This window comes from Mercenaria mercenaria, chromosome 15, assembly GCF_021730395.1.
Source record: "Mercenaria mercenaria strain notata chromosome 15, MADL_Memer_1, whole genome shotgun sequence".
Taxonomy (NCBI): domain Eukaryota; kingdom Metazoa; phylum Mollusca; class Bivalvia; order Venerida; family Veneridae; genus Mercenaria; species Mercenaria mercenaria.
Genome location: NC_069375.1, coordinates 67,240,859 through 67,266,996, shown reverse-complemented (window position 1 = coordinate 67,266,996; position 26,138 = coordinate 67,240,859). Strand labels below are relative to the sequence as shown.

General features: G+C 33.9%; 1 protein-coding gene across 2 annotated transcripts; it reads left to right on the top strand.

Moving 5' to 3' along the window:
* LOC123557147 (uncharacterized) lies at positions 1-22,362 on the top strand. 2 transcript variants are annotated; one of them, XM_045348442.2, is made up of 2 exons: positions 1-134; positions 18,991-22,362. In XM_045348442.2, the coding sequence occupies exon 2, from the start codon at positions 19,016-19,018 to the stop codon at positions 19,946-19,948; it is 933 nt and encodes a 310-aa protein (XP_045204377.1). In that variant the 5' UTR covers positions 1-134; positions 18,991-19,015; the 3' UTR covers positions 19,949-22,362. The 2 variants fall into 2 exon arrangements, with proteins under 2 accessions (XP_045204377.1, XP_045204385.1); XM_045348450.2 differs by lacking the exon at positions 1-134 and adding an exon at positions 13,993-14,131.
* Positions 22,363-26,138: the final 3,776 nt, after the last annotated feature.

Below are 26,138 nucleotides of genomic sequence, written 5' to 3'. Positions count from 1 at the left end.
TAAAACCGGAAGCGGCAATATTGGAGATCGATGCATTCTCGCGGAATATATAAAGACGCTTTTCAAGCCGAAGTATAATTTAGTTTCATGATTTAATCTTTGTTCTTTGAAATATACTCTGAGAATTGATAAAGGTATGTAAAATTTTATGTTTTGATATTTATTTAATATATTTCATTTTATTGCAACCGGGGTAAAATGCAGTAAGTGATTTCTATACAGTATATAATAGATACTTTATTTACTGGACGTTGTGAGTATCTTATCATTTGTCTTTGAATGTAGATGTAACTCAGACTTGATTCAATACCCGTAAAAAATAGACACTAAAATTTGTTGTTGTTTTTTTTTTTATGATTCAAATAGGTAACGTTAAAAGTTTTTATAATTAAGACTTAAGACGCAACAATTAAAATTACTCTCAATGCTAATGAAAATATAAATAATTTTCATTATCTGTGCTACTGATAGGATTATTCGTCCATTTATTTAATCTCTTTCAAATAACACTGGCATAAAATATTATAAGCTGGATGACTGAAATTTGATATCACACTGCGTCTTCTCGTAGAGGCAGTTAATCAGCAGTATTACCTTACACAAATGTCGTCTTAGATTTTCCTTCTATACATACAATGTACTTTCAAATCCATTTACAGCTCCAGACGAAAATCAAAATCAAATTTTATATGTTATATAAGTTCATCTCTTTCGGCAACCCTTACGTTGCTTTTCCGTGGCACAGTAGGGTCAGTGTTTAATATCTTGCATTGTCAATAACGACATACTAATACAAAGAAAACACAGGACCTTCAGTTCGAAAAATGAACCATCGCTTCCTTTTGTTTTAAAGGTTCCAGCCTGCAAGAACTATTCGGATTAAGATTTTGTTTCCCAGAATAAAAAAAAACAACATATATTAAGTGTTGAAGATGTTAAACCAATATTTTTCTTCAGCGGAAACAATGACATATAAACAATAGGGTGTACCGTATCGTATTCAAGTATTGATTCAGAAGTACAGGGTAGTTAAATTTCATCCTTTGGAAGTTCCATTTAGAATACTTTACCTTTAATTTCGAACATTTTTTATATCATTAACTAAAATATAGTTTGTACTGAATACGGAAATAAAACTGTAAAATGATCGATGACGGTGTGACATTAAACAAAGGAAGGAACGCATGCAATAATTTGAACAATAACTAAAATTTAAAAACAAATAATGAAAATCTAAACCACCATCCGTCTTACGTATTCTGAAAGTAAAGTTTGCAACCTTTACTTGCAGTTTAATAACTTTCTGCTATATAATACACTATTATTGTTTTGATGGTGAAAATGGTTCTTAGCATTATTGAGCACGGACATTTCTTATCAATATTGTAAGCTGGAATATTCAGGTCAATTTCAACTAAAGCCTTTCAAATATTCTATGAGAGAGTAATATTCTATTGAGAAAAGAAAACCTATACAATATTTTGTTGAAATTACTTTGTCGGATTTTAAATACAACTGACAAAAATGTCCTTTGGAATATTTTCAGCTGTCGACTATACTGGTAAAATACATTAGTGGTAGGGGCGATGTTGGTTTCCTGAAACGCTTCAAAGGTTTCTTGCCTGGAACTGCAGGCTAGAAAACAAATTAGGAGATATATTAATTACTTAGATTCGTTAAATACATGACTGATGTTGTGCATGGTCATATACAGAGTCAGGAACTGCTGCCTAGATTTTAAATAATTACATAAAGATAGTTCTTTGGAGGTCCCACACCTATGTTTTCATTTTTCTGATACGTATGTAGTTTAAGCTTCTTGCCGGAGACGGCTTGTTCCATTTGAAGATTAATTTACGTAACATTTTCATGTGTATATCCTTATATTGAAAGTTCAATTTCTTCCGACTCATTAAAAACAAGGAAAAATATCCGCAGGGAAAGCCAAGTTCCAAAAACGCAGCCTCCCCAAAGGCAGACACGGATAACACTCGCACACCAAAAACACATGCCGCTAAAAAAGTATTTCATAATGTAATAGTATTTCCAAACTCCATCTTTCTTCTAACAGCTAGTCCAATCGATTAAAGTAATTCACAGAAATGATCAATGGGTTTGCATAAATTTAATCTATTAAAGTCACATCCACATACATCTCTGTACGTATATTTTGTGGATTCTGATAATCTCTTATCAGACATTTCTGTTCAAACGATATCTTCTACTAAACCGCTAGTCTTTTATTGACATTATAACCTTTTCATAAACCGCTAGTCCTATATTAACTTTATAATATTCTTCTAAACCGCTAGTCCTATATTGAGATCATAACTTTTTCCTAAACTACTGGTCGAATAGTGACATTATAAACTTTTCCTAAACCGCTGGTCGTATTTTGACATTATAATTTCTCCTAAACCGCTAGTCCTATATTGAGATCATATATTTTTCCTAAACCTTTGGTTCTATAGTGACAGTAAAATTGTTTCCTAAACCGCTGGTCCTATAGTGACATTATAGATTTTCCTAAACTGCTAGTCCTATATTTTATTTTTTTCCTAAACCGCTGGTCTCATATTGACATTACATTCTTCTCCTAAACCGCTGGTCCAATATAAGTATTATATCACTTGAACATTCCTTTGTTGAACGCTCATCAATTCTGTTTTTTATATTTTATCCGTTTCGTTAAAAACACAAGTCCGCACATGTCAAAAAAGACGAAACTTCAAACGTTATCTTCTTCTTAACCGCTAGCAGATTTCGGAATTATTTCGCAGAAATGTTTTTAATATGTCCCTCGGCTAAAGCTGTTTCAGCTATACTGATTTGAAAAAGAACGTGGCTACCGGGAGGTGGGAAAAGTTTTCTCCATATGGATCTTTGTTCTCCTCTAAATCCGCAGGCCAGTTTTAAAAACTACTTTTGCAGATATGTTTCTTGAATGACTCTCTATCAACATTTCTGTCTGTCTGAGCTGTGAAAGGTAGGTAACCAATCAAATGTCATGGTGCTCATTTTGATAAAGATTATTATCAGTAACAAAATAACATTTATCCTTTTGTATGAGGGTATTGATATTTGTTTACAGTAACATTGTATTCATTTATAATCGGATAAAAGTGAGGATTTAAAGACAAAACTAGTTTATGTGTTTTTGATAACAAATCTACTTGTATCTAGAACACTTTTATTTTATAGGAAAAAACCAAGGCTTGTGTCATTAACACATACATTTAATACTGTAAGTGTCATCTTTCTCATCGGTAGTATAAGTAACGTCACGAGTGAATCGTATTTGCAACAGTCTATACATTAAGACTTCTCTCCTTAGTGGAATTATATTTCTATTTGTGCATAATATCCATTACTGACATGAAACATGAAATGTCAACTACTTACAGATAATTTGTTTGACAACTGCTCAAGTCGAAATGAGGAGGTGTATGCTCTAAGTCATTATTTGCATTACTTGATTTCAAGATGCATTCCGTACTCGTAATTGAACAGGAAAACCTGTATCTCGTATCTGTATGACGCAAAAATTTAGTCCAATTGATCTAGGTAGAAGTTAAAATAAAAGGTAATTTACTTTTATAATGGGTGTTTCATTAAATCAGTCTACCGATAGCATCATCAAATTTTTTGTCTTACAGACAATCTCCATCGGATGTCATTATGTAAGACAGTCTTCAAATAAAATACAAGTGTCAAGTTAAATGTTCTCTATCAAAGCTTAAAAAAACAAGCAAGAATGTAAAAAATTAATATCTGTTTCGTTTTGGTATTTTCCGTATAATTATTTTTGTTAGCGTCAAAATATGCTTGGGTTTCCTTAGAAACTTTAAATACCATGTTAGATCTGCATTTTGAAATGACTGTAATACCTTATATGTATCTTATTCTCTATTACTCGAGATTGTTGAAAAACAAGGTATTTATTCCACTTCAAGTTCCAGCTATAGAGCTAATTATTAAATTAACCAAGTTCGTACAACATATTGATCTGTTATCAGCTTAACCAAGATCGTACAGCATACTGAGCAATCTTTCATATTAACCAAGTCGTATCACGTTCCTGCAGCATACTGAGCTATTAATCAAATTAATCAAGTTCGTACATCATTTTGAGATCTTTATCAAATTAACCAAGTTCGTACAGCATATTGAGCTACTTATCCAATTAACCAAGTTCGCACCATGTTTGTGCAACATATCGCGCTATCTATCAAATTAACCAAGTTCGTACAGCATATTGAGCTAATTAATATCCAATTAACCAAGTTCGTACCACGTTCGTGCAACATATCGAGCTATATATCAAATTAACCAACTTCGTACAGCATATTGAGCTACTTATTCAATTAACCAAGTTCGTACAGTTTATAGAGCTATCTATCAAAGGACTTCGGACACTTTCTATATGAATTTGCCTACTCCAAGAGTGAAAGATAAACTACTAAGAAATAAGTATTTATTTACATATGCCATCAAAATACATATTTGCGATTATTTCTTAAAGTCAGATTTTCAATATTTGTTTAATAGAACAGTGATTTTTGTTCTAAATAGAATTACGTACCATGTTATATAGATATAACAAGTGTTTTTCTTTATACAACATTGTTCCTACCCGTGCATCAAAACCATATTTGGCCAGCATATGTAGATATTAATTATACACATTTTCTGTGACTATTGTGTTGATGCAAGGGGTGGAACAGTACTTTTAAACAAAAAATATAACTACAGGGTGTTCCCAAATGTAAAATAACCAATACTTTTATATTCACTTTTAATAAATTGATAGTCACATATTTTTACATCTGTTTGTAACTCAAATACTTTACAAATGTTTGAAAGGGTACACATAGGCATTTTATTCATGTAAAGTAGTGAAAGAAGCAAATACTGCGAATTCATTATTATTCGTCGGGTTAAATTTTTACTGGCTTATCCTGGTTGTTTGTTGCAGTAGATTGACAAATATGTGCTTTAACATACTTGCAACACACCATGTAATCATTTGCATCAAACCCCACCCACCCCACCCCACTCACGACGCGCACGCCACTAGCGATGAGGATGTAGTTTGTTTTCCATTTTTTTTTTGTATTTCTTATATATTTTTCATTTCTGATTGATATACCTGTGATGCATAGGTCAAGAACAGTAGCTTCATGGCAGGTCATATCAGTGACGGTTTCACATTTAGTGTGATGCCACGGAAGTGATGTGTCAAGTCGCTTTCCATGCAGATGTCATATATAAATACGGCTAGACGCGAAAACGAACTAAAAAATCCAGCCGAATTTCAGGTGGATTTTTATAAAGCGACCTTGATACATTTTTATTATATGTTTGAGCCAAATGAGCCGTGCCATTAGAAAACCAACATAGTGCCTTTGCGACCAGCATGGTTCCAGACTAGCCTGTGCAACTGCGCAGTCTGGTCAGGATCCATGCTGTTCGCTTATGGTTGGTCTAATCGGAATTATCCGATTAGACCAACCATTAGCGAACAGCATAGATCCTGACTAGTCTGCGCAGATGCGCAGGCTGGTGGATCCATGCTGGTCGCAATTGCACTGTGTTGGTTTTCTCATGGCATGGCTCATTGGCTTAAACATGTAATAAAAATGTATCCAGGTCGCTGCATAAAAAATCCACCTGAAACTCGGCTGGACCTTGTGTCTAGCAGTATTTATATATGCCTTCTGTTGGTTTTCTCATGGCGCGGCTCAAATGTTATCTGTGCCACTGGTACTTATCCCAAACAAGAATCAACCCTACGGCCTTGATAAAATGACTGTTTTTTCTTAGTATTAATGTTATTCAGAACAGAACTATCTGCCATCACTTATACCAGAACTATACAGACATGTACATGTACTTAAATAACTACCTGAACCACTGTAATAAAACTGACCGGTCACTTATACATGTATACCTATTCACACATGTAATGCATCAATAAGTTTACATTACGAACAGTGTATAGATAAATCAAGTACAGGTTGTTTGCAAAAATATCGTTTTATTTTTTATTTATTTACATGATTTTAATCTTAAAATGTTATTTTTTCCTGAAATAAAATGATTTTGTCACTTTATTCGACTGGAATTCATATATTTAAAACTTCCGTAAACTGATGACATTATATTTTTACGGAAATTAAACATTTTATTTTTCCAAGAAGATATACCCTGGCCTAGATAAAATAAGAAAAACATCTTGATAGGAACAGGTACAAACCAGTTTCTGCTGTAATAAGTTAACTAACACATTGGTTTATCATTGACTCGAAATGATTTGGATATTGTTTAAATACTTAATGGGAATTTTGCCTTCAAAATCTGGCTAGAAGCATATGATAGTGTCCGAAGTCCTTAACCAAGTTCGTAGAGCATATTGAGTTATTAATTCAATTAACCAAGTTCGTACAGTTTTTTAGAGCTATTTTTCAAATGAAACAAGTTCGTACAGCACATTGAGCTATTTATCAAATGAACCAAGTTCGTACAGTTTTATAGAGCTAAATATCAAATGAAGCAAGTTCGGACAGTTTTATAGAGCTGTTTATCAAATGAACCAAGTTCTTACAGCACATTGAGCTGTTTATCAAATGAATCAAGTTCGTCCAGTTTTATAGAGCTATTTATCAAATGAACCAAGTTCGTACAGCACATGGAGCTATTTATCAAATAAACCAAGTTCGTACAGTTTTATAGAGCTATTTATCAAATGAACCAAGTTCGTACAGTTTTATAGAGCTATTTATCAAATGAACCAAGTTCGTAAGGCATATGGGGCTATGTTTCAAATTAACCAACCATGTACAGCATATTACGTTGCCTTTGCTCTAACTGTCTCATATGTATATCATATAATAAATATATCATAGTGGAAAATATTTGAGCCGTGCCATGCGAAAACCAACATAGTGTATTTGCGATCGGCATGGATCCAGACCAGCCTGCGCATCCGCGCAGTCTGGTCAGGATCCATGCTGTTCGCTGACGGTTTCTCTAATTGCAATAGGGTTTGAAAGCGAACAGCATGAATCCTGAACTGACTTCGCGGATGCGCTGGCTAGTCTGGATCCATGCTGGTCGCAAACGCACTATGTTGGTTTTCTCATGGCTCGGCTCATTTAAAGACATTAATTGGTTACTGTTTGTACGAAACAGGAACTACCTTACACAACCATGTCTATCAGTTCCATCTAAATCATTTCTGCATTTGGATCAGGAATGCATTGGCATTGAATAATTAATTTTTCTTTGAGTATATAAATGCAACTACCGGATATAACTTAAAACGTTGTTCATTTATTTGCTAATACTGCAAGTTAGCTGAAATTTGTTCTCTCGAAGTATACTTAGTGCTATTGATGCACGGAAGTGTGCCAGCAAAGTTTCCTTAATATGCAGCTGTAAAATGTCGTTAATCAATGATGGACCAGAGTTGCGAGATAATGCGTTAATGATAAAACCTGTCGTGAATCGTAATCCCAAGTACATAAATAAAAAAGATGTATAATCTGTAGAGTCACAAATTGTTCTTCTTATCCAAAGTATCTCGCAACGCAATATGGAGAAGGACAAAATGCTAATCAAGAGACATGGGGGATATGTCTTTATTATGAATTATGTATGTTTGTATACATGGGAGATAAAGAAGATACAACTATCCTACTAAGAATAAAACCTAGATATTATAGTCGGTCAAATACATCGAAATCCCCCGACCATTCAGTACTACAGTAATTCCAGTTCCGTTCATACATACTTTGCCCTAGATTTTATTGCTTCTTATGAAAGGAAATCATGAGTATCTGAGCTCTATAGTGGCGCATGGTTAATGAATAGGCGTGTAATTTAAGTTCATTATTAAATGTCACGTTAATTTCGTGACAAAACACCACCTTGATTTATGACATTATGCCGTTAGCAAAGTTCAATGTGAAGAAATTTGCAGATAGATTATACGATTTTTGAAAGACCTTGGAATCATAATTATAATAAATTGTTTGGGTGACCCAAAATAAGATTGTAATGAACAGCGAAAGGAACCTTTTAATAGACATTTGCGAATTAAGTCTACGTGGACTGTGATCACCTAAGACGATCTATTTTTCAAGGGGACCGTCTCAATATGAAAATTTTAGTTTATGTGTGGTAGGAAATCATTCCTATAATGATGGTAAGGTCTGGCTTATTATGTCACCGCACAGGATAAGATTTGGATTTGTCTGTCCGTCCGTCTGTTCGCCAGAGAAATGTTTTGTTATGCATATCGCAAAAAGTATTTGATCTAGCGTCATAACACTTTCCTGAAATGCTCTTCAATATTATAAAAAAGTTGCGCATCTGCGACAAAGTTGAAAAGATGAGCTAATCTGATCGCAATGTATCCGTAGTCCACCGTCGTCGTCGTCCTAATTGAAAAAAAGTCTAAACTGGGTCAGCTGGGATCAAAATGTAGGTCAGCAGGTAAAACATTGTGAAAACTAAAGAAAACGTAATATCTTGCGTCTCCATTCCTTTGTTGTTATTATACGCCCGAAGGAACGTATTTTGGGATACCCCAGGTGTTCATCTGACCGTCTGTCTGTCTGTGTGTCCGTCTGTCCGTTAGCAATTTCGTGTCGACTCCGCTCTGTAACTCGTGAACCCCTTGAAGGATTTTAAACAAACTTAATACAAATGTTCTCCACATCAAGACGACGTGCTGAGCGCCTGTATCAGGTGGCTCGCTTTAAGGTAAAGGTTACACTTGGGGGTCGAGGTCATTTGACTTTGTTTCGTGTCCGCTCTGTAACTCTTGATCTGTTGGAAGGATTTTACAGAAACATTGCACAAATGTCCATCAGAGCGCATGTTTTGGATGGCTGGCTACAAGATCAATGTCACACTTAGGGGTCAAAGGTCATATAACTTTGTTTCGAGTGCGATGTGTAACTCTTGAACTGCTTGAAGGATTTAAAAAAAAACTTAGCAGAAATGTTCACCACATTGAGACTACGTACAGAGCACATGGCTCGCTTCAAGGTAAAGGTCACCCTTAGAGGTTAAAGGTCACATGACTTTGTTTTGTGTTTATATGTTGCTTTGCATTGCGGTGCTCTTGTTTTTATTTGGCAGATTCCATTTTTGTTCACTTACAATATTTGTTATTGAATTACTTCACTTTTATGTTACTATAAATAGGTTATTTTGTAACTTTTTTATTATTGGCCGTAGGTAAAAACCGAGACCAAATTTCGTTGGTAGAACATGGATGGTACCTGCAAAGTTAAGGTGTGTTTTGACATATCTGTACCTGGTAATAATTTTTAGTGGATTTAGAGTTTTTCGGTGAATTTCTTCCTTTTGTTGTCCTTTTCTCCTTAGGGCTTCAACAGCAAAAGTCTTTAAATTTTGCTCCCATCCTCTAATATTTGACTTTATCAAACACTTTAACCAAAAATTCTAAGTTAACAAGGGACGTAATTCTGTCAAAACTCAAATAAAAGTTATGAGGATAGTTTTCCTGGTGTAGACTTAGATAGTAAATAACCATTTTAAGTTTCAAGTCAATAGCTTTGATAGTAACAGAGATATTTGACTTTATCAAGACCTTTAACCTAAACTTCTAAGTTAAAAAGGGGCATAATTCTGTTAAAATTCAAATCAGAGTTATAGGGATTATTTCTCCTGGTGTAGACGTTGATAGTAAATAAGTTTTTAAGTTTCAAGTCAATAGCTTTGACAGTAACAGAGATATTTGACTTTATCAAAAACTTTAACCAACGGCGACGCCGACGCCGACGCCGACGCCGGAGCGAGTGCAATAGCTCTACATTTTCTTCGGAAAGTCGAGCTAAAAACAGGCACATCCAAATTTATATATCACCTACGTCATAGTGATGATATAATAACCCAAACCCTATTGCCGGTATAAACTATATTTCCTACCACGCATAATATAATCAAATTATGTTGAGACGGTCCCCTTGAAAAATTGATCAGTACTACACTATTCTAATTAAAAGAAACACTGATTAAAGGGTATTGTAATTTACAAACATCACCCAGGATTGTACTAAACTGACGTTAGGACAATGTGCCGAGATATAAATAAGAAAAAAATATATGTTATGAATTGTATTGATTATATGTGAAAAGTGAAAGAATAAGGAATACTAGAAATAAAGAAAAACTCATCTGAACAATAGAATAGACACTTGAAACTGAGAAACATAGTTACGTATCTTGCATTCATTGAATCAAAATCAATTTTAAAGCAATGTAGAAGTTTTGTGATGAATTCAGATGCCAAATGAAAAAATAATAGAATGTGACCTCCCCCCCCCCCTCCCCCCAAAGAGACTTTTCATAAAAAAACCTAGTGTTAACAGCGGTACCAGTGTTCATGTAAAATAATAAGGATAACATTTAGGCCATGTTATTTGCACATACATTTTTTCGAGTAGCTTATTGGTGTTAAGGATTTAGTATTAATATTGAGCTGCTGCAATCTCAAGTTCGTTCATCTCTTCTGACCCTTCAAGTACAACTAATATTCAGATTTGAAGTACATAACCATCCACAGGTACATTATATTAAAAGAAGAAGGAAAATCCAAATATTTAACACCTATCAGATTCAGTGTATTTCGATTTCACTGTTATCCTTAGGAGTTTGCGTAATTGGTATTGTATTTTATAAGTATGTGCGTTAGCTTTCTAACATAAGCTTGAAATAAATATTTCGCGGGCTCGTCTTTCCATGCTAGCGCGTTTTCTGTCATTATTTAAACAATTATGTATAATAACGGTTTTCTTTTCGACGGTCTCAATGCCATTCTCTTTATGACCACAATGGAATATTAGCAGCATATCAAACACTTTAGCTGGTGTATTATTTATTTTCACATTTAAAGTAATCAAGAAATAGAGATGTTTAAAATATCTTATTTGCTTTTGATTGTAATTTCTTAGGAAAAAAAAATAAACAAATTTATTCTTCTTTTTTAATGTAGCTTCCAAACATTTAATTTATAAAGTAAGTAATATGTTCGTTTCATTAGCATTTATGTAAACAAATATCAAAGCTCAACATTCTTACAGCAGTACACCTCAACTGACTTTTGTATGGATTGCAATTTATATTCTCATGTATATTGTTGAAATACCGATGAAAAGCTGAAGCTGTGTTCCTCGAAAAGACCAGCGTCACCGCCTCAGAAATTTACATTTTGATGTATAGGTCACGTGTTTCGTTTCCATGGTAACATCAATTTCATTCAAGATGTCACTATTTTCCACTGAAATATGAAAACTTTGAAAGCAAAGTTTTAGTATGTAAGTACCTGTAAGTACCAAATTATCAATGGGACCGGAAAAGGGGAAAGTAGAACAAGGATGAATATACAAAGGGAATGCTATGTTCCTTAATCACAGTTATACTACAACGTAAACCACAGTAGCGCAGACATTCATGTACCAAAGACAAACACACACACCCACACAAAACTAACTGCAAAGATAAACAGACAAGTAAGTTATAACAACACAGTATGGCACCGCCCAAGACAAACAGACGCGCAAGCACACAAACGCACACATATAAGTAGGAAAAAACAACAATCGGGCGCCGCTCTAGGATTCCGGCAGCCAAAATTAAGGTGGACACGATAACTTAATTATAGTAAAGGGCGAGGGGATGCCAGCTTAAAACTGAACTTCTACTTATAAATCAGTTAGAAGTTGTTTTCTGATACAACATCACTTTAAAAGCTTTAAACCGTATTCAATAAAATATAATGCTTAATTGTTAATATGAACAGAGTGAATTGGAAGCATGACTCTGATTATTTGTACAATATCCTTCAATGCCTTATCAATATTCATGGCATTGCAAATCCACATTACGTGCTTGAAGCACCTAACAGTGAAAGGAATTAGCGTCATAGTGATATTTCTTGTGCGTTCTTTTGATATTAAATGCTCAAGCATTGATGAAAAATCATTATCTTTATAGAGTGATTTTGTAGTATAAACGTACTCTCTTGCTGTTGAAGGTTTAAACATAAATTAATTAATTCACAATATCAAAAACATATTATTTCATATACTGCTGTTTTTATCATTTTGTCAAAACAATAGACCAGAGGGTTCTTGGCCCATTATGGAAATGACCACGCCATCTCATATGCAACCAATACTTGTTTTTCAAGCAAGCGGAATCGAGAGTGGTTCAAAGAAGCTTTCATAACAATAGAGCTAAAAATAAATTAGTATAATCTAATACGGAAGTACATAAAATAAATAATATTTTGACAATGAACAATAATTTTGAAAAATATGTCTGAGAAGTACAAACAAAAGCGAAAACCTGAATCCATACATAATGATATATTATTGAGTCCATATAGTCTCAGCCTTTGATTGTAAAAGCAATATTTACTGTCAGACATAATTAAAACTCATGTTCCAGTAGTAAAACTAATTCAAATGTTATTGAGCGCTAGGACTTGCAGTAGATATTGTTAAAAGGAAATTAGATATCAAGATCAAAGCCATAAGGATTCTATATATAATGTACTGCTTATGCGCAGGATATACCTAATCGAGATTTAAGTTGTCTCGCCGATTGTGAGAGTATAGAGTATATCGTTCTGAAAAAAAAAGCCAATGCACGAGGACCTGACCAATACAAGGAAAAGCAGCAAAATCAATCATTCTAACTGAGTTTAAACATATAAGCTAAAATTGGTAAATAATGTTTAGCAAGTCATTGATATTATAATATTTCCAGAATCTAGATTTTGGATTCAGTACCACATATTTTTCAACCAGGTGTCAGCCAGTATTTTTAAAGCGATTTAAGTAATCAATAATTTTCCTTTTTCTTGACATACAGAACGTTATCGTGCCATTTGCAATAAACATGATAAAAGAAGCATAAAAATCGTGTACGACAGGCACGTAAAATGAACGCTTAATGGCAAAAATTATAGACAGACAAATGTGAAAGAACATATTCTAAATATCACTCATTATCTCTGTGCTTCTTTTTTTTAAAAAACAATTTCAGATTATGGAACATATATCTTTAAACCATTAAAACTTACCCATTTATCTATACTGGACTCATGGCAAAGCTATCCATTTGGCATTCGCTCCTTCGTACTTCTTCAAAACTAAGACAATAGTTAGTTCTTTACACAAATTTTTGTTCTTACCGTAAGGTTGAGATGGGAAAAGAAGTGGGAGGGCGGGGGGGGGGGTGGATTATCAAAGCTAGAAACTTATTGGACTACAACATTTTGACAGTGTCACCGTAGAACCATATTCTAACAAGATGGCTTAAACCTATCAAAAAGTCCTTAATACATCGAATAACATACTTGTATGGCACGGAGGCGGGAAAATAAAGCTTGTTACAACATACAACTTTTATGTATATAAAACGTCAAAATAACAAGGTCTACTTTTCAGTACCACATTGACTTTTGTTTTAACAAATGAAAACTAGAATTTCATCGAACGCATTTCATCCACTTGGTCTACGCACTGCCGTTTTTTAAATTTAGATTTAAAATATTTTAAACTTTAAAGAATTCAGTAGAATTTCTGTGAACTTTACAAGTAATATAAATCATTTTATACTGAATAGGTGAAACGAATGGAAAGTACAATACAGTTCATGAGTTAATGGAATTCAATAAAACACATGTCACAAACTATTGTTTGAAAAATGACTTAAAAATACAAACAATAACAAGTAAATAAACCACAATCCGAGTCATATTGTGTCCAATTGTTTTAGGCCATTAGTTATAACAATGCATTTATTGCCAGAAATTCACTTCTATTGTTCGATCATTGAAAATAATTTAAGCGCTATTGTGCGACGAACTGTCCGATAAATATTGTTGAAAGGAGTACAAATATCCCGAGCATAAACCAAGGAATTTTATATATAATGTGCTCGATATACGCGGGGTAAAACCGGAAGCGGCAATATTGGAGATCGATGCACTCTCGCGGAGAATATATAAAGACGCTTTTCAAGCCAAAGAATAATTTAGTTCCATGACTTAATCTTTGCTCATTGAAATATATTTTGGAAATTGATAACGGTATGTAAAATTTTATGTTTTAATATTAAGTAAATATATTACATTTTATTGCAAACGGGGTAAAATGCAGTAAGAGATTTCTATACAATATATAATATTATAGATACTTTATTTACTTGACGTTGTGAGTGTCATTTCATTTGTCTTTGAAAGAAGATGTATTTCAAACTTGATTCAATACACGTACAAAATAGACACTAAATATTTTTAAGGATTCAAATAGGTAATGTTTTAAGTTTTTAGGACTGAAGACGTAACAGTTTTGATTTCTATTACCGCTTATGAAAATATAAATAATTTCTATTAACTGTGCTACTGATAGGATTATTCGCCCTTATATTAATCTCTTTAAAAAAACACTGGAATAAAATATTATAAGCTGCGTTGACTGAACATTTATATGACACTGCGTCTTCCCGTCGAGGCAGTTAATCAGCAGTATTACCTTACACAAATGTCGTCTTAGATTTTCCTTCTATACATACAATGTACTTTCAAATCCATTTACAGCTCCAGACGAAAATCAAAATCAAATTTTATATGTTATATAAGTTCATCTCTTTCGGCAACCCTTACGTTGCTTTTCCGTGGCACAGACGGGTCAGTGTTTAATACCTTACATTGTCAATAACGATATACTAATACAAAGAAAAAACAGGACCTTCAGTTCGAAAAATGAACCCTCGCTTCCTTTTATTTTAAAGATTCCAGCCTGCAAGAACTATTCGGATAAGATTTTGTTTTCCAGAATTAAAAAAAAAAAAACAAACATATATTAAGTGTGGAAGATTAATGTTAAACCAACATTTTTCTTCAGCGGAAACAAGGACATATAAACAATAGGGTGTACCGTATCGTATTCAAGTATTGATTCAGAAGTACAGTCCATAAAGAAAAGCTTAAAGTTTAGGAGTATATCATCAAAACAAAGAAACACAGAAATATTTGATAAACGAACAACATCCTTACCAACAATCTATCTGACCATTACGTGTTCTGCCGTACTTTCCCGTACGATGATACATCAAATATTCTGAATAAGTTGTACCCCTTTAAAAATGTCATTTGTGAAGAAATAAAGATAAACAATTACTGAAAAATACGTCCCACCATGTTATGTTAGATTTTAACACTGGGACATTTTTGAAAAAGCATCAAAACGAAGATTTGTAACAGTTCTTTGAAAATGCTGAGTTTTTAAATGCGTTAAGCTGTTCGGAAATGTTGCCCCTTTAAGCAGTCCGTTTCCGCAATTCAATGTATCAGTATACTGACAGTTGTTTTGTAGAGTAATATATAGAGGATATTTGTTTGTTTTGAGTGAATATGGAATATATCTCACTGAGAAGTGAGAAAATTTCAAATATTTTTACGAGCGCGTAGCGCGAATGAAAATGTGAAACTTTTTTCACTTTGAGGTGAGATATATTCCATATTCACGAAAACAAACAAATTTTCTTTTTATTTTATGCTCAATTACCTTGAGATTTGTATTTTGCACCTATTTTTAATCTCAGCGCGGGAAACAGACAAGCGTAAACAGACATGACGTCAGACCTGCTGTGACGTTATAAAGACGCATACAACATTAAGTTCCATTTTATTTTATTTTTTGCTGCATAACGTTATGAAATACTCTTTAAGTAAAATGAGAGTTTCCAATCCCTTTACAGCTCCAGATAAAAGTTAATTTTAAAAGTCAAATTTTATATGTTATATAAGTTTAACTATTTCAGCAAACCTCACGTTGCTTTTCAGTGGCAAAGACGGGTCAGTGTTGAATCTCTTACATTGTCAATAACGATATACTAATACAGAGAAAAACAGGACGTTCAATTTGAAAAATGAACCCTCGCTTCCTTTTATTTTAAAGGCTCCAGTCTGCAAAAGCTATTCAGATTAAGATTTTGTTTTCCAGAATGAAATATCTATATCAACAAGTAAAAAAACATATATTAAGTGTGGAAGATTAATGTTTAACCAACATTTTTCTTCAGCGGAAACAGGGACATACAAATAATCGGGTGTACCGTATCGTATTCAAGTATTGATTCAGAAGTACAGTGCAGTTAAATTTGATCCTTCACAGTCCATAAAGAAAAGCTTAAGGTTTAGGAGTATATCATCGAAACAAAGAAACACAGAATTATTTGATAAACGAACAACATCCTTACCAACAATCTACCTGACCATTACATGTTCTGCCGTACTTTCACGTACGATGAAACATCAAATATTCTGAATAAGTTGTACCCCTTTAAAAATGTCATTTGTGAAGAAATAAAGATAAACAATTACTGAAAAATACGTCCCACCATGTTATGTTAGATTTTAACACTGGGACATTTTTGCAAATGCATCAAAACGAAGATTTGTAACAGTTCTTTGAAAATGCTGAGTTTTTAAAGTCGTTAAGCTGTTCGAAAATGTTGCCCCTTTATGCAGTCCGTTTCCGCAATTCAATGTATCAGTATACTGACAGTTGTTTTGTAGAGTAACATACACGTTTTACATGCTGTTCAATTTTCATGTAAAATAACTCTTTCTTTCTACTATTTGGTGTCGTTTGAATTTTTTCTCAGAATGTAAGTATAAGCGTCAAACGAGCATGCCCTTTAACCAACTTGGTTTAATCAACCAAGAACATTTCAAAAATCCTGAAAATTGTATTCCATTGAGAACTCTTCTTGACATGGAAGCATAAAAATGATATATGATTTTTGTCTGCAATTATTTGACGGATTTCAAAATGAAAATAGTTTGACAGACTTCATCTTTGGGAGACCATCTCACAAGCTTTTTCAGTCCGTAGTTCTTATTGGTAAAAACTATTCAGGAGGCGAGTGACGGTGGTTTTCCTTATATGGTTATAGTGACGTTTTCCCGTCTGGAACAGATTTTAAATAAATTGGAAGATATACTAATTGTGCGAACGTCTACCAAGATTGTTCAATTTATTAGGCAAGACCGATATGGTGTGTTGTCACTAAACATGAACTTGTGTGCCTATAGGTCGTACTGGCTGAAATAGCCGATTTAAATTCGTGAAAGAAACTCCACAGTTCGCTTAACGCGACACAAAGGAAAATATTGCAGGATTGGTTCATTGACGATAAAAGGAATGCATCTTGTCAGATACTGTTTGCACAATTTTAAAACTATTTCACACCAAATTTTCATTAGTTAACCCTTATGAAGTGTATTCATTATTATTCAAACTCTTGACAACATGCCCTCTGGAGAAACATTTTATTTTATGATACATCTTCAAAGACAATATAACCCGAAAGACCAATGGAAAATACTTACGCAGCTTTTTCCTTGAATTGAACTCTATCAAACTTATCAAATTTTAATAATAATCATCTGGGGATTTACCAACTTTTTTCTTTATACTTGAGAGATGGGAATGGCCAAAATTAGTTTTGTCAGAAATTACGGGTCCATTTTATAAGAAAAGAATTCTTCTTCTTAAAAAGTATTTTGCCAGAAATTACGGGTCCATTTTATAAGAAAATAAATCTTCTTCTTAAACATTTCAAGTTAATCCGACTCGGCACAACATAAGAGCAAACGGGCATGGTTACATTTCATTTATTATAGATAATTATTAAGAAAGTGCTGACCCTATTTTAGTATTGTTTCTTAAACTATTTCGCGGGTGACGACACGTTACTGAGGGTACTTAATCAATTTTGCACAAATATGTAATCACAGGAAACAACCTAGATATGTGTGATTAACACATCCATTCTAAACTGTGAGTATAATACACAAAATGATGAAATAGGTGATATCACGAAATAATCGTATTTGCAACTTTCTTAATGATGTAAGTAACAATTAGACTTGTCTCCTGCAAGACATATTTCTTTCCGATGTACTATCCATTACAACAATATAACTTGAACATTCCAATAACTCACAGATGATGTGCTCGTCTACAGCTTAACCCTTACCCTGCTAAAATTCTAAAATAGACTGGTCCATCATTCAATTTGGGCCATACCACTTATTATTCAAAGGGGTGTTCACTGAAAAATCACTAACTGAATAGCGAACAGTGCAGACCATGATCAGACTGCGCGGATGTGCAGGCTGATCTTGGTCTGCACTGGTCGCAAAGGCTGAATCACTTGCCGCCAGCAGGCTAAGGGTTAAATGAATCTCATGTTGAACTGACTTAGATGTTATAAGTTGTTTATTTCCATTCAAGACAGTTTGGTAATCAATACCGATACGGAAAAGCTGTTGTAAAACACGAAAATGTTCCGTCAACTTTGTCGCTGAGTCAGTTTAAGTAAAAAGCGATTGAAGGTATTTCTGGTGGTAAATTCAATCTTTGACGTACAAAATATTATCCGTGGATATCAGCCGGACATATGTCTTATGAAATACTAGAATCAAGTTAGACGTCTCGATCAAAGCATAGAACCGCAACCTAGATTGTAATAAATCAATATTAAATCACGTTATTAATAATTTTGACATATTGGTCCAAATTTGAATTGCATAATCAATGCAGCCAAAAACATATATTGTCACATATGAATCAATAATGTATGTGATCATTAGTGAAAATGCTGAGATATTTAGATATATAGTAGGGTATAAGTATCAATTTAATGCTTCTTAAAGCACCAGGAAATACATTATTATATAATACTTTGATTAAAGGAATTTATTACTTTGCGTTTATTTTAAAACCTCACAATTCTTTGCATTGCCTTCGCTTTTGTTCCTGATTATCAGAAAATTGATCTCAAATCATATTGCACAAATATTTGACCTTGAGCGTTTTTATTTGTCACTGCTTTGGCATTAATGTTGTCTTAACTGTACCTTCTTGTTTATTCCAGCAACAACGCACACCATCGCTTGAAAATGCTCCCTGTTAAAATAATAACTGTTCTTTCGTGCATTGTATCCTGTATCGCCGAGACAGAGATTCTAATAGGGAAAGAGGATGACATAGACATGGCCCAATGTTTGAAAAACGAGAGAATATCAAAGATTTGTCTGAAATGTAGCTCGTTTCCGTTTTATGCGATTCCGTCTTTAGACACGTGCTGTTCAGACAAAAGCGCATTCCTCCTATGCGAGGCTTGTGTTAACGACCAAGATTCTTGTGAAGTATTGATGAAAGAAATAGAAGAACTTGATTCTTTATCTGAAGACAGGAATGGTAATGATGATTACTATGACGGAATAGATACTTTTGAGGATTCAGGTGAAGAGCTGGAATATCCTGATGCTTATTCGATGGCACACCGATCTCCTGTAACAAACACTGTTGAGAAACGGTTTGGAAAGTTGTTTGTTAACAGAAATCCAAAACGGTTCGGGAAGATATTCTTTGGTAAAAGGAGTGAACAAACTGCTGACGATAGTAGCGGAGGAATGGACAAACGATTTGGCCGAATATTTATGGGACGCGGATCCTACTTTGGAAAGAGGAGCGAAATGAATAAACGTTACGGTACACTATTCACGACGTCAAAGAACTATTTTGGTAAACGTGTTCCATATTCAACAAATAGTGAAATTTTAGATGAAAATTATAATGACATCGAGCCAGAAGATTTAGACATTTCTAAAAGGTATGGACGAATATACATGGGAAACAGAAGAAATAAGATGTTCGGAAAACGTTATGGCCGTATTTTCTTTGGAAAAAGGAGCAATGATTTTGAAAAGAGATTTGGAACAATGCAAATGGACCGCAATTACTTTATGCGGAATCCTAACTATGGGGGCATTGATAAAAGATATGGGCGACTCTTCACCGGGAGAAACAATTATTATTTTGGAAAGTGATTCCAGAATAGGCATAACACTCCAATGACTATAGTGCCTAAATGTTGTGGTCCAAAACATTTAAATCTTACAATGTCATTATGCTAGAACAAAAAAAGTCTGTTTTTTTCTACCATTAAAGAAAAATGAGAATGGAACGGAACGTGTATTTAATAAACAAAACGAAATCAAAAAGCTATGACATTAGAAATATCATTGATGGATATGCAGGGCATGTATTGGTACTCGTTATATATAAAGGACATGTTGCAGTACTCCAAACTGGATTTGAAGCAATTTTAATGCATATGAACAAGCATATTTACAGTTAACTAATTTTAACGTAGTCGAGTGTCTTGTGCTAGTTTTGTTTCATAAACAACAATGTAAATTTTTATTGGGATCTCTTTTAAAAAAAAGATACACTTATTGCAGTAAATCAAGTTAGTCTTCAGCTATATTTAAACTGATTATTCACTATTTTACCATAGACTATTATTTAACTGCATTAGAAATAGAATTGATAAAACAATTTTAAAATAGTTCTCAGAAGACTTCATATAAATATATTCCAAATGTAACACACTCTTAACGATACAAACCTTCAAGGATACTTTACATCTTTACATACAAACGTAACCGACTTTAGTGGAACAAATATTGGTTTGTGTGCATTTATTTGTATCAGCACTGAGCATTTGTCAAAAAAAACGAGACAGTGCTATACACCGGGCCGATAACTTATTCAAAAACAGCTAGATTGTGCTGGCTTTATTTAATATGTTTTCTCTCTATATTCTTTCACTCGGTTTCTCTCTTTCGATCGCCCTGAATCTGCACTGTCAGATGATGGCTTTTGCGTCCTGTGTGGCTGTATATATCATTACCTGTTATTGTCAGACTCTATCAAATAAAACGTCTTTACAGTGAAAACAGGTCGCCCAACACGACAAAAATGAAAATGTTGCAGGCTCGGTTTAATTGAAACAGAGGGTCGGTTTAACTGAAACAGTCTGCTATTACTTTGTTCCGTTTCATGCTATTTTTCCAAATGACATTCTTACCTATTCTATGTGTATAATTTTAAACAATCCGAATATATTTACTTTTCAATGTCAAAAACTATTTGATATGACCGAAATACATTATGTTTTCATCTTTTTCTGTCCAATCTGTCTGTGAAGACCACATTTGAAAAATAAAAGTATAGTTTTTTTAGGACTGGGACGATTACTCGGTTAATCGGATCCGATTCGATTTCTAGATGAAACCGATTTTAATTTTGCAAAACATCACGAATTGTACTTTATCTTTATACATTTCTTTGACTAGCAAATAGACCCGCAGTATATTTCCGCTAAAACACATTGAACATAGTCAATAGTCTCGGATTTGCCTGTCGTGATATGTGTAAAATAAAGTACACCAATATATGACTTATTAATTATCACATTGTTTGCAAAGGATAAAGTTCGTAAGTTCCTAATGTAATCAGCTCCTGGAAGTACCTTGATACCGTCGTCAGGAAAGAAAACAGTATTTTCAATATGGCGACCGATTAACCGGTTTGGTTCGATTTCATACAAAAGATTAACCGGTTTCAAAATTTTGAAATCGTCCCAGCCCTAGTTTTTTTGACAGGTAGTTTATCGACATAGGTAAGTCTACGCTTTTTACATATTCGGGCACATTTTCATGTAATCTCGTCAGGCATATGTATGTTTTTGACGACACAGAAAACGACGTCACTCGACCTTCAGCTATTCCCGGAAGTAAAGAAAATGAAAGTCAACAGACTAAACTTAACGAAAGTCGCATTTGCATTGGTCAATAGTCAGGGGTCACGAGCAGGGGTCACCCCGTCTAAATGTATACGCATGGACTTCTTTTTATTTGCTATTGGGGAGTCAATTTTCAGCAATTTCTAACAATTTGAAAATGCCTTGGCTTTAGCATGATATGTCAGCTTTTCATCTATGAAAACATATTTAAATAAACACTAATCCCACAGGGTCCGTAACGGAGCAAGGGTATATGGAGATTTTTGAAACTTCGTCAAATCGTTCAAAAGGTCCTTTATGATGTTGTTTCACACACAGACTGAAAGTGTCAGTATATGCCTCGGACGTCAGATATTTCCGTATTTGAGAGCTGCAGACCTAGACATTTCAAAAAATGATTTCAAAATAAATTTCGTGTAATAAATGTTGATTCTACGGAAGTGTGAAAGGACCATCAGACGCTAATACGTTTTATTATGTTACAGATGCGGAAAGGATATTAGAAGACAAAATTCTGACCTTTATAAGCAGATTTATGAAGTACGTTTATTTTTGCTATAACAAAATTCCACTTAAGCCAGTGTTAGGAGACATGATGGGTGTTACACGTCTCATTACCTCATATGAACTAACTCAATAAAACCGAGTCTGCTGTTCTGTTGTTTGTTTATAGATTTTATTAACTATTGCGACTGTTTAAATGTCTTAATTTACTTAGACTTAGTGTTGTTACTGTTTCTGGTCCTGTGGGATCATGGAGTACATTAAGTTTTACTATAACGGAAGTGATAGGGGCGTGAGGGGTGTTGCACATTTTTTCCCTGGAACAGACTCAATCAAACCGAGTCTGATTCTGCTATTAGTTGACTGACTGCTTTCTATGCTTCCAAAGGATCATTTCACATATTTTATTTTATTCTATTTTATTATACCTCTCTTTTGTCTACAATGATAAAATCCCATTACCCGAGAAAGAGATATCTTGACTATCAGAAACATTTTCAACCTTTTTGACACGTGACCAAGCGAAAGTGACCTTGCTGACATTTTAAATGTCATATAAGGGCAATTAGCTGCTTCAATGTTTTAGCCATATGATAACCTTCCTTGTGCACATACAGTGTCACTATTCAATGTGTACACAGGCGATTAGCGCGCTAAAGACGAAAATTAAATTAAATGAATTAAAAACATTTTAAAAATGTTTTATGTACACAATCTTTTTTCGGTATAATAAAATAAATACCATATGGCAGCGTGTGTGACATTGATATTGTCAACCCTCGAAACAGAATGTCACAACTCGGCTTTCGCCTCGGGTGACATTCTGCCCTCGGATTGACAATATCAATGTCACTCACGCTGCCATATGATATTTATATAATGTAAGTGAGCTTCGGAGTTTGTCTTTAGCATAGATTTGCCTATATAACGTACTTCCACAGAGAGAAACATTATAAAATAATGAGCGCAAGTAGACACCATTCTAGTTTTGTTTTATGAGGTTTCATAGTTTCAAACATTTCTTACTGTTTGAAATTCAATGATTTTAACGTAGTAAGATAAAATGCAAGTTGACTTTTATAGTGTAAGATAAATTTATTTTATGTTGCGTTTTTCAAAGAGTTTGCGTGCTGGAGCGCCACTATTTGACCATACCAGTCTTGGTTATATTCTTCAAATACCAATGATTTTTACAGGAAATTTATCTTGCCGATGTCCAATGAAACAATGATCTTGAGTGCATGATGGAAATCTGAAGAATTTTATTTTTATTTGATTTTACAGTATTCTTATCGAAGCTATTTATAGCCGGTATACAATATCACAAATATGACCTATAATTGTGTCGGTGTGACGTTAAACGATACAAACAAACAAACAAACACAAACTGATTCTGTGTAGCGGAAATTATCTAAGCAATTAAGCATACCACTTACTGTATTGAAAGGTCGTTTCTTATGACCCGTACCTTCGATAAAAAAATAGCCTGTAACATGTAATTTGCACTCTTTGGTCGTAAGTGGCAGATACGATCTGTTTTAGTCAATAATTCTGAAAATGACAAATATTAGGTCGTAAAAAGCACAGACTATATTAAATTGTCATATTCTGGAATGTCAATTTTAGTTTAAAAAACCGACACGTTTATGATTTAATATTCAGGAAAAGGCTGTTTTAATGTTATATCCAAACATGTATATGTCATAAAATGTCGTTAAAACAAGGATAAATATCAACTAAGAAATTCCTCGTTCCAAGAATTTTCACACTGAAGAATTATTGGATGTCGATATATTATAAGTCGTTGGTGTTTAAATTGACCAGCACAGGCAGAGTAATTTGACCTATTTAGCATGAATATTTTAACGGGGATTATTACAATTGCTATAAATAGTCAAGGAAGTTGACTTTGAAATTACCACTCTTTGCAATAGAATTGAGTCATTGCTTTCCAAGGAATGTAGATATTTTCAGTACAAATGCTATAGAACTGGCCTTCAAAATAACGGAAGCTCTGAACTGAGCCTCCTCTGCTGAAAAAGTGCTAGTTCTTAATTGCAACCGCAAACTTTGTTCATTATGAAAGCTATCAGAAGCTGCGAACCGAATTTGAAGAGTGAAGCTGACTTATAGTTGGTTTAAACAACAATATTTTATTAATCACAATTCATTTACAACATGTATATATATATATCAAAAAAGCATACAGGATGGAGTAGGAAGCTGAAAGCTTATTTGAAACTCTCTCCTTAAATATTTACGTTTAGCATGTTAAATCACGGTAACTTATAAAGTGATTGATAATGTAAATTGCTTGCAGTTTATTCATCTACATTTGTTTCGTTCTTATTATAGGTTTTTAGGTTATAACCACGTTACGCGTATGAACGCAAAAACAAAATAGGAAATAATATAAAATTAAAGTCATAGGTTGTCAATATATTAATTGTTGTAAAATGTGTATGTCTATGTGGCAAAGAAAAGAGGTAGAAGCGAAAAGTAGGAAATTAGAGAAGAAATGAGTTGAGTGGTCGCTATAGAGACTAGCTTGGATTTGAACTTTGTCTGTATACCGTGTGTAAATATATATGGGTTAGTATGGCAGTGCATAGTAATTATGTTTCGAATCTCCTTGTTGTTTTTTTGTATGTACTTTTGTATATGCGTGAATATTGAGCTGTTGTGTGTGTTTGTAATAGAAGTGTCACCATAAAGCAGTGTGTGTAAAGTAACAGTTGTTAGTGGTCTGATATTGTTGAAGAGTTCAGTGCGTTCCATGATGTATTTTGGACAAAGAAAGAAATAATGATAGGTGTCTTCCGCTTCACCGCATGAGCATAGAGGACTGTTGACAATATTTTTGGAAAAGAGGTGCTCGTTAAGAGAGCTACAGTGAGTCCGAAGCCTACAGTGCAGTATTTGATATTTGCGATCTCCAATATAGTAATGACAAGGAGGTTTGTGTATATCAGCAAATAGTCTTCTTTTGAAGGTTGACAAAGTTGGACAGTTTCGAATGTCTGTTGGTAATTGGTTCCAATTAGTTATGGAAGGAAAGAGTTAGCAAAAAGTTGAGTATTACATTGAAAGTTTCTGGTGTTGCTGGCATTTCTAAGATTGTATGCAGAGGCCTGTCCAACAGTGTGAGGAACTAGTGCAGAGAGATACTCCGGAGATAGAAGATTATACATTTTATAGAATAGAATGAGTTTGTGTTTTTGTCTTCTGGTTTTAAGAAGCTCGAATCCAGAGTCTGTGTAGAGATTTTCAAATGAGAATAGCTTTGTTGCACCGGTGATAATTCGACAGGCTTCTAACTGAATGTTCTCAAGTTCTGTCTCTTGTTGTTGGGTTATATTGCTCCACACAACGTCCGAATACTCCAGAAGTGGCCTTATGAATGATAGATCAATAGTTTCAAGTGCTTTTCTATCTAAAATGAATTTTCGGGATCTCATGACGTTTATTCGTTTCCAGGCCTTCTCTTTGATGTTTTCTATATGTTCGTGCCAGCTTCCATCGTTCGAAAATGTAACTCCAAGATGCTTATGGGAATCAACTTCGTTTATTTGGAAACCATTCATAGAGAGAGGAGGATGGATAGGTTTGTTATGTTTACGTGATATAAGAAGAGTCTCTGTTTTTCTTGGATTGAAATCGACCAACCAATCATTCGCCAAGTTGGTGATTTTCAGAAGATCAGAATTAAGAATATCAGCAGCTGCAGTTGGATTATCAACAATGATGTATAGACTTGTGTCGTCAGCAAACAGTTTGATAGTAGAGTTAATGTCCTTGACAATGTCGTTGATGAAAACGATGAAGAGAAGAGGACCAAGAATAGAACCTTGAGGGACACCAGCAGAAATAGCAACTGTGTCGGAAGAGCCACCAGGAAGAACCACTTTCTGACTTCTATTTGATA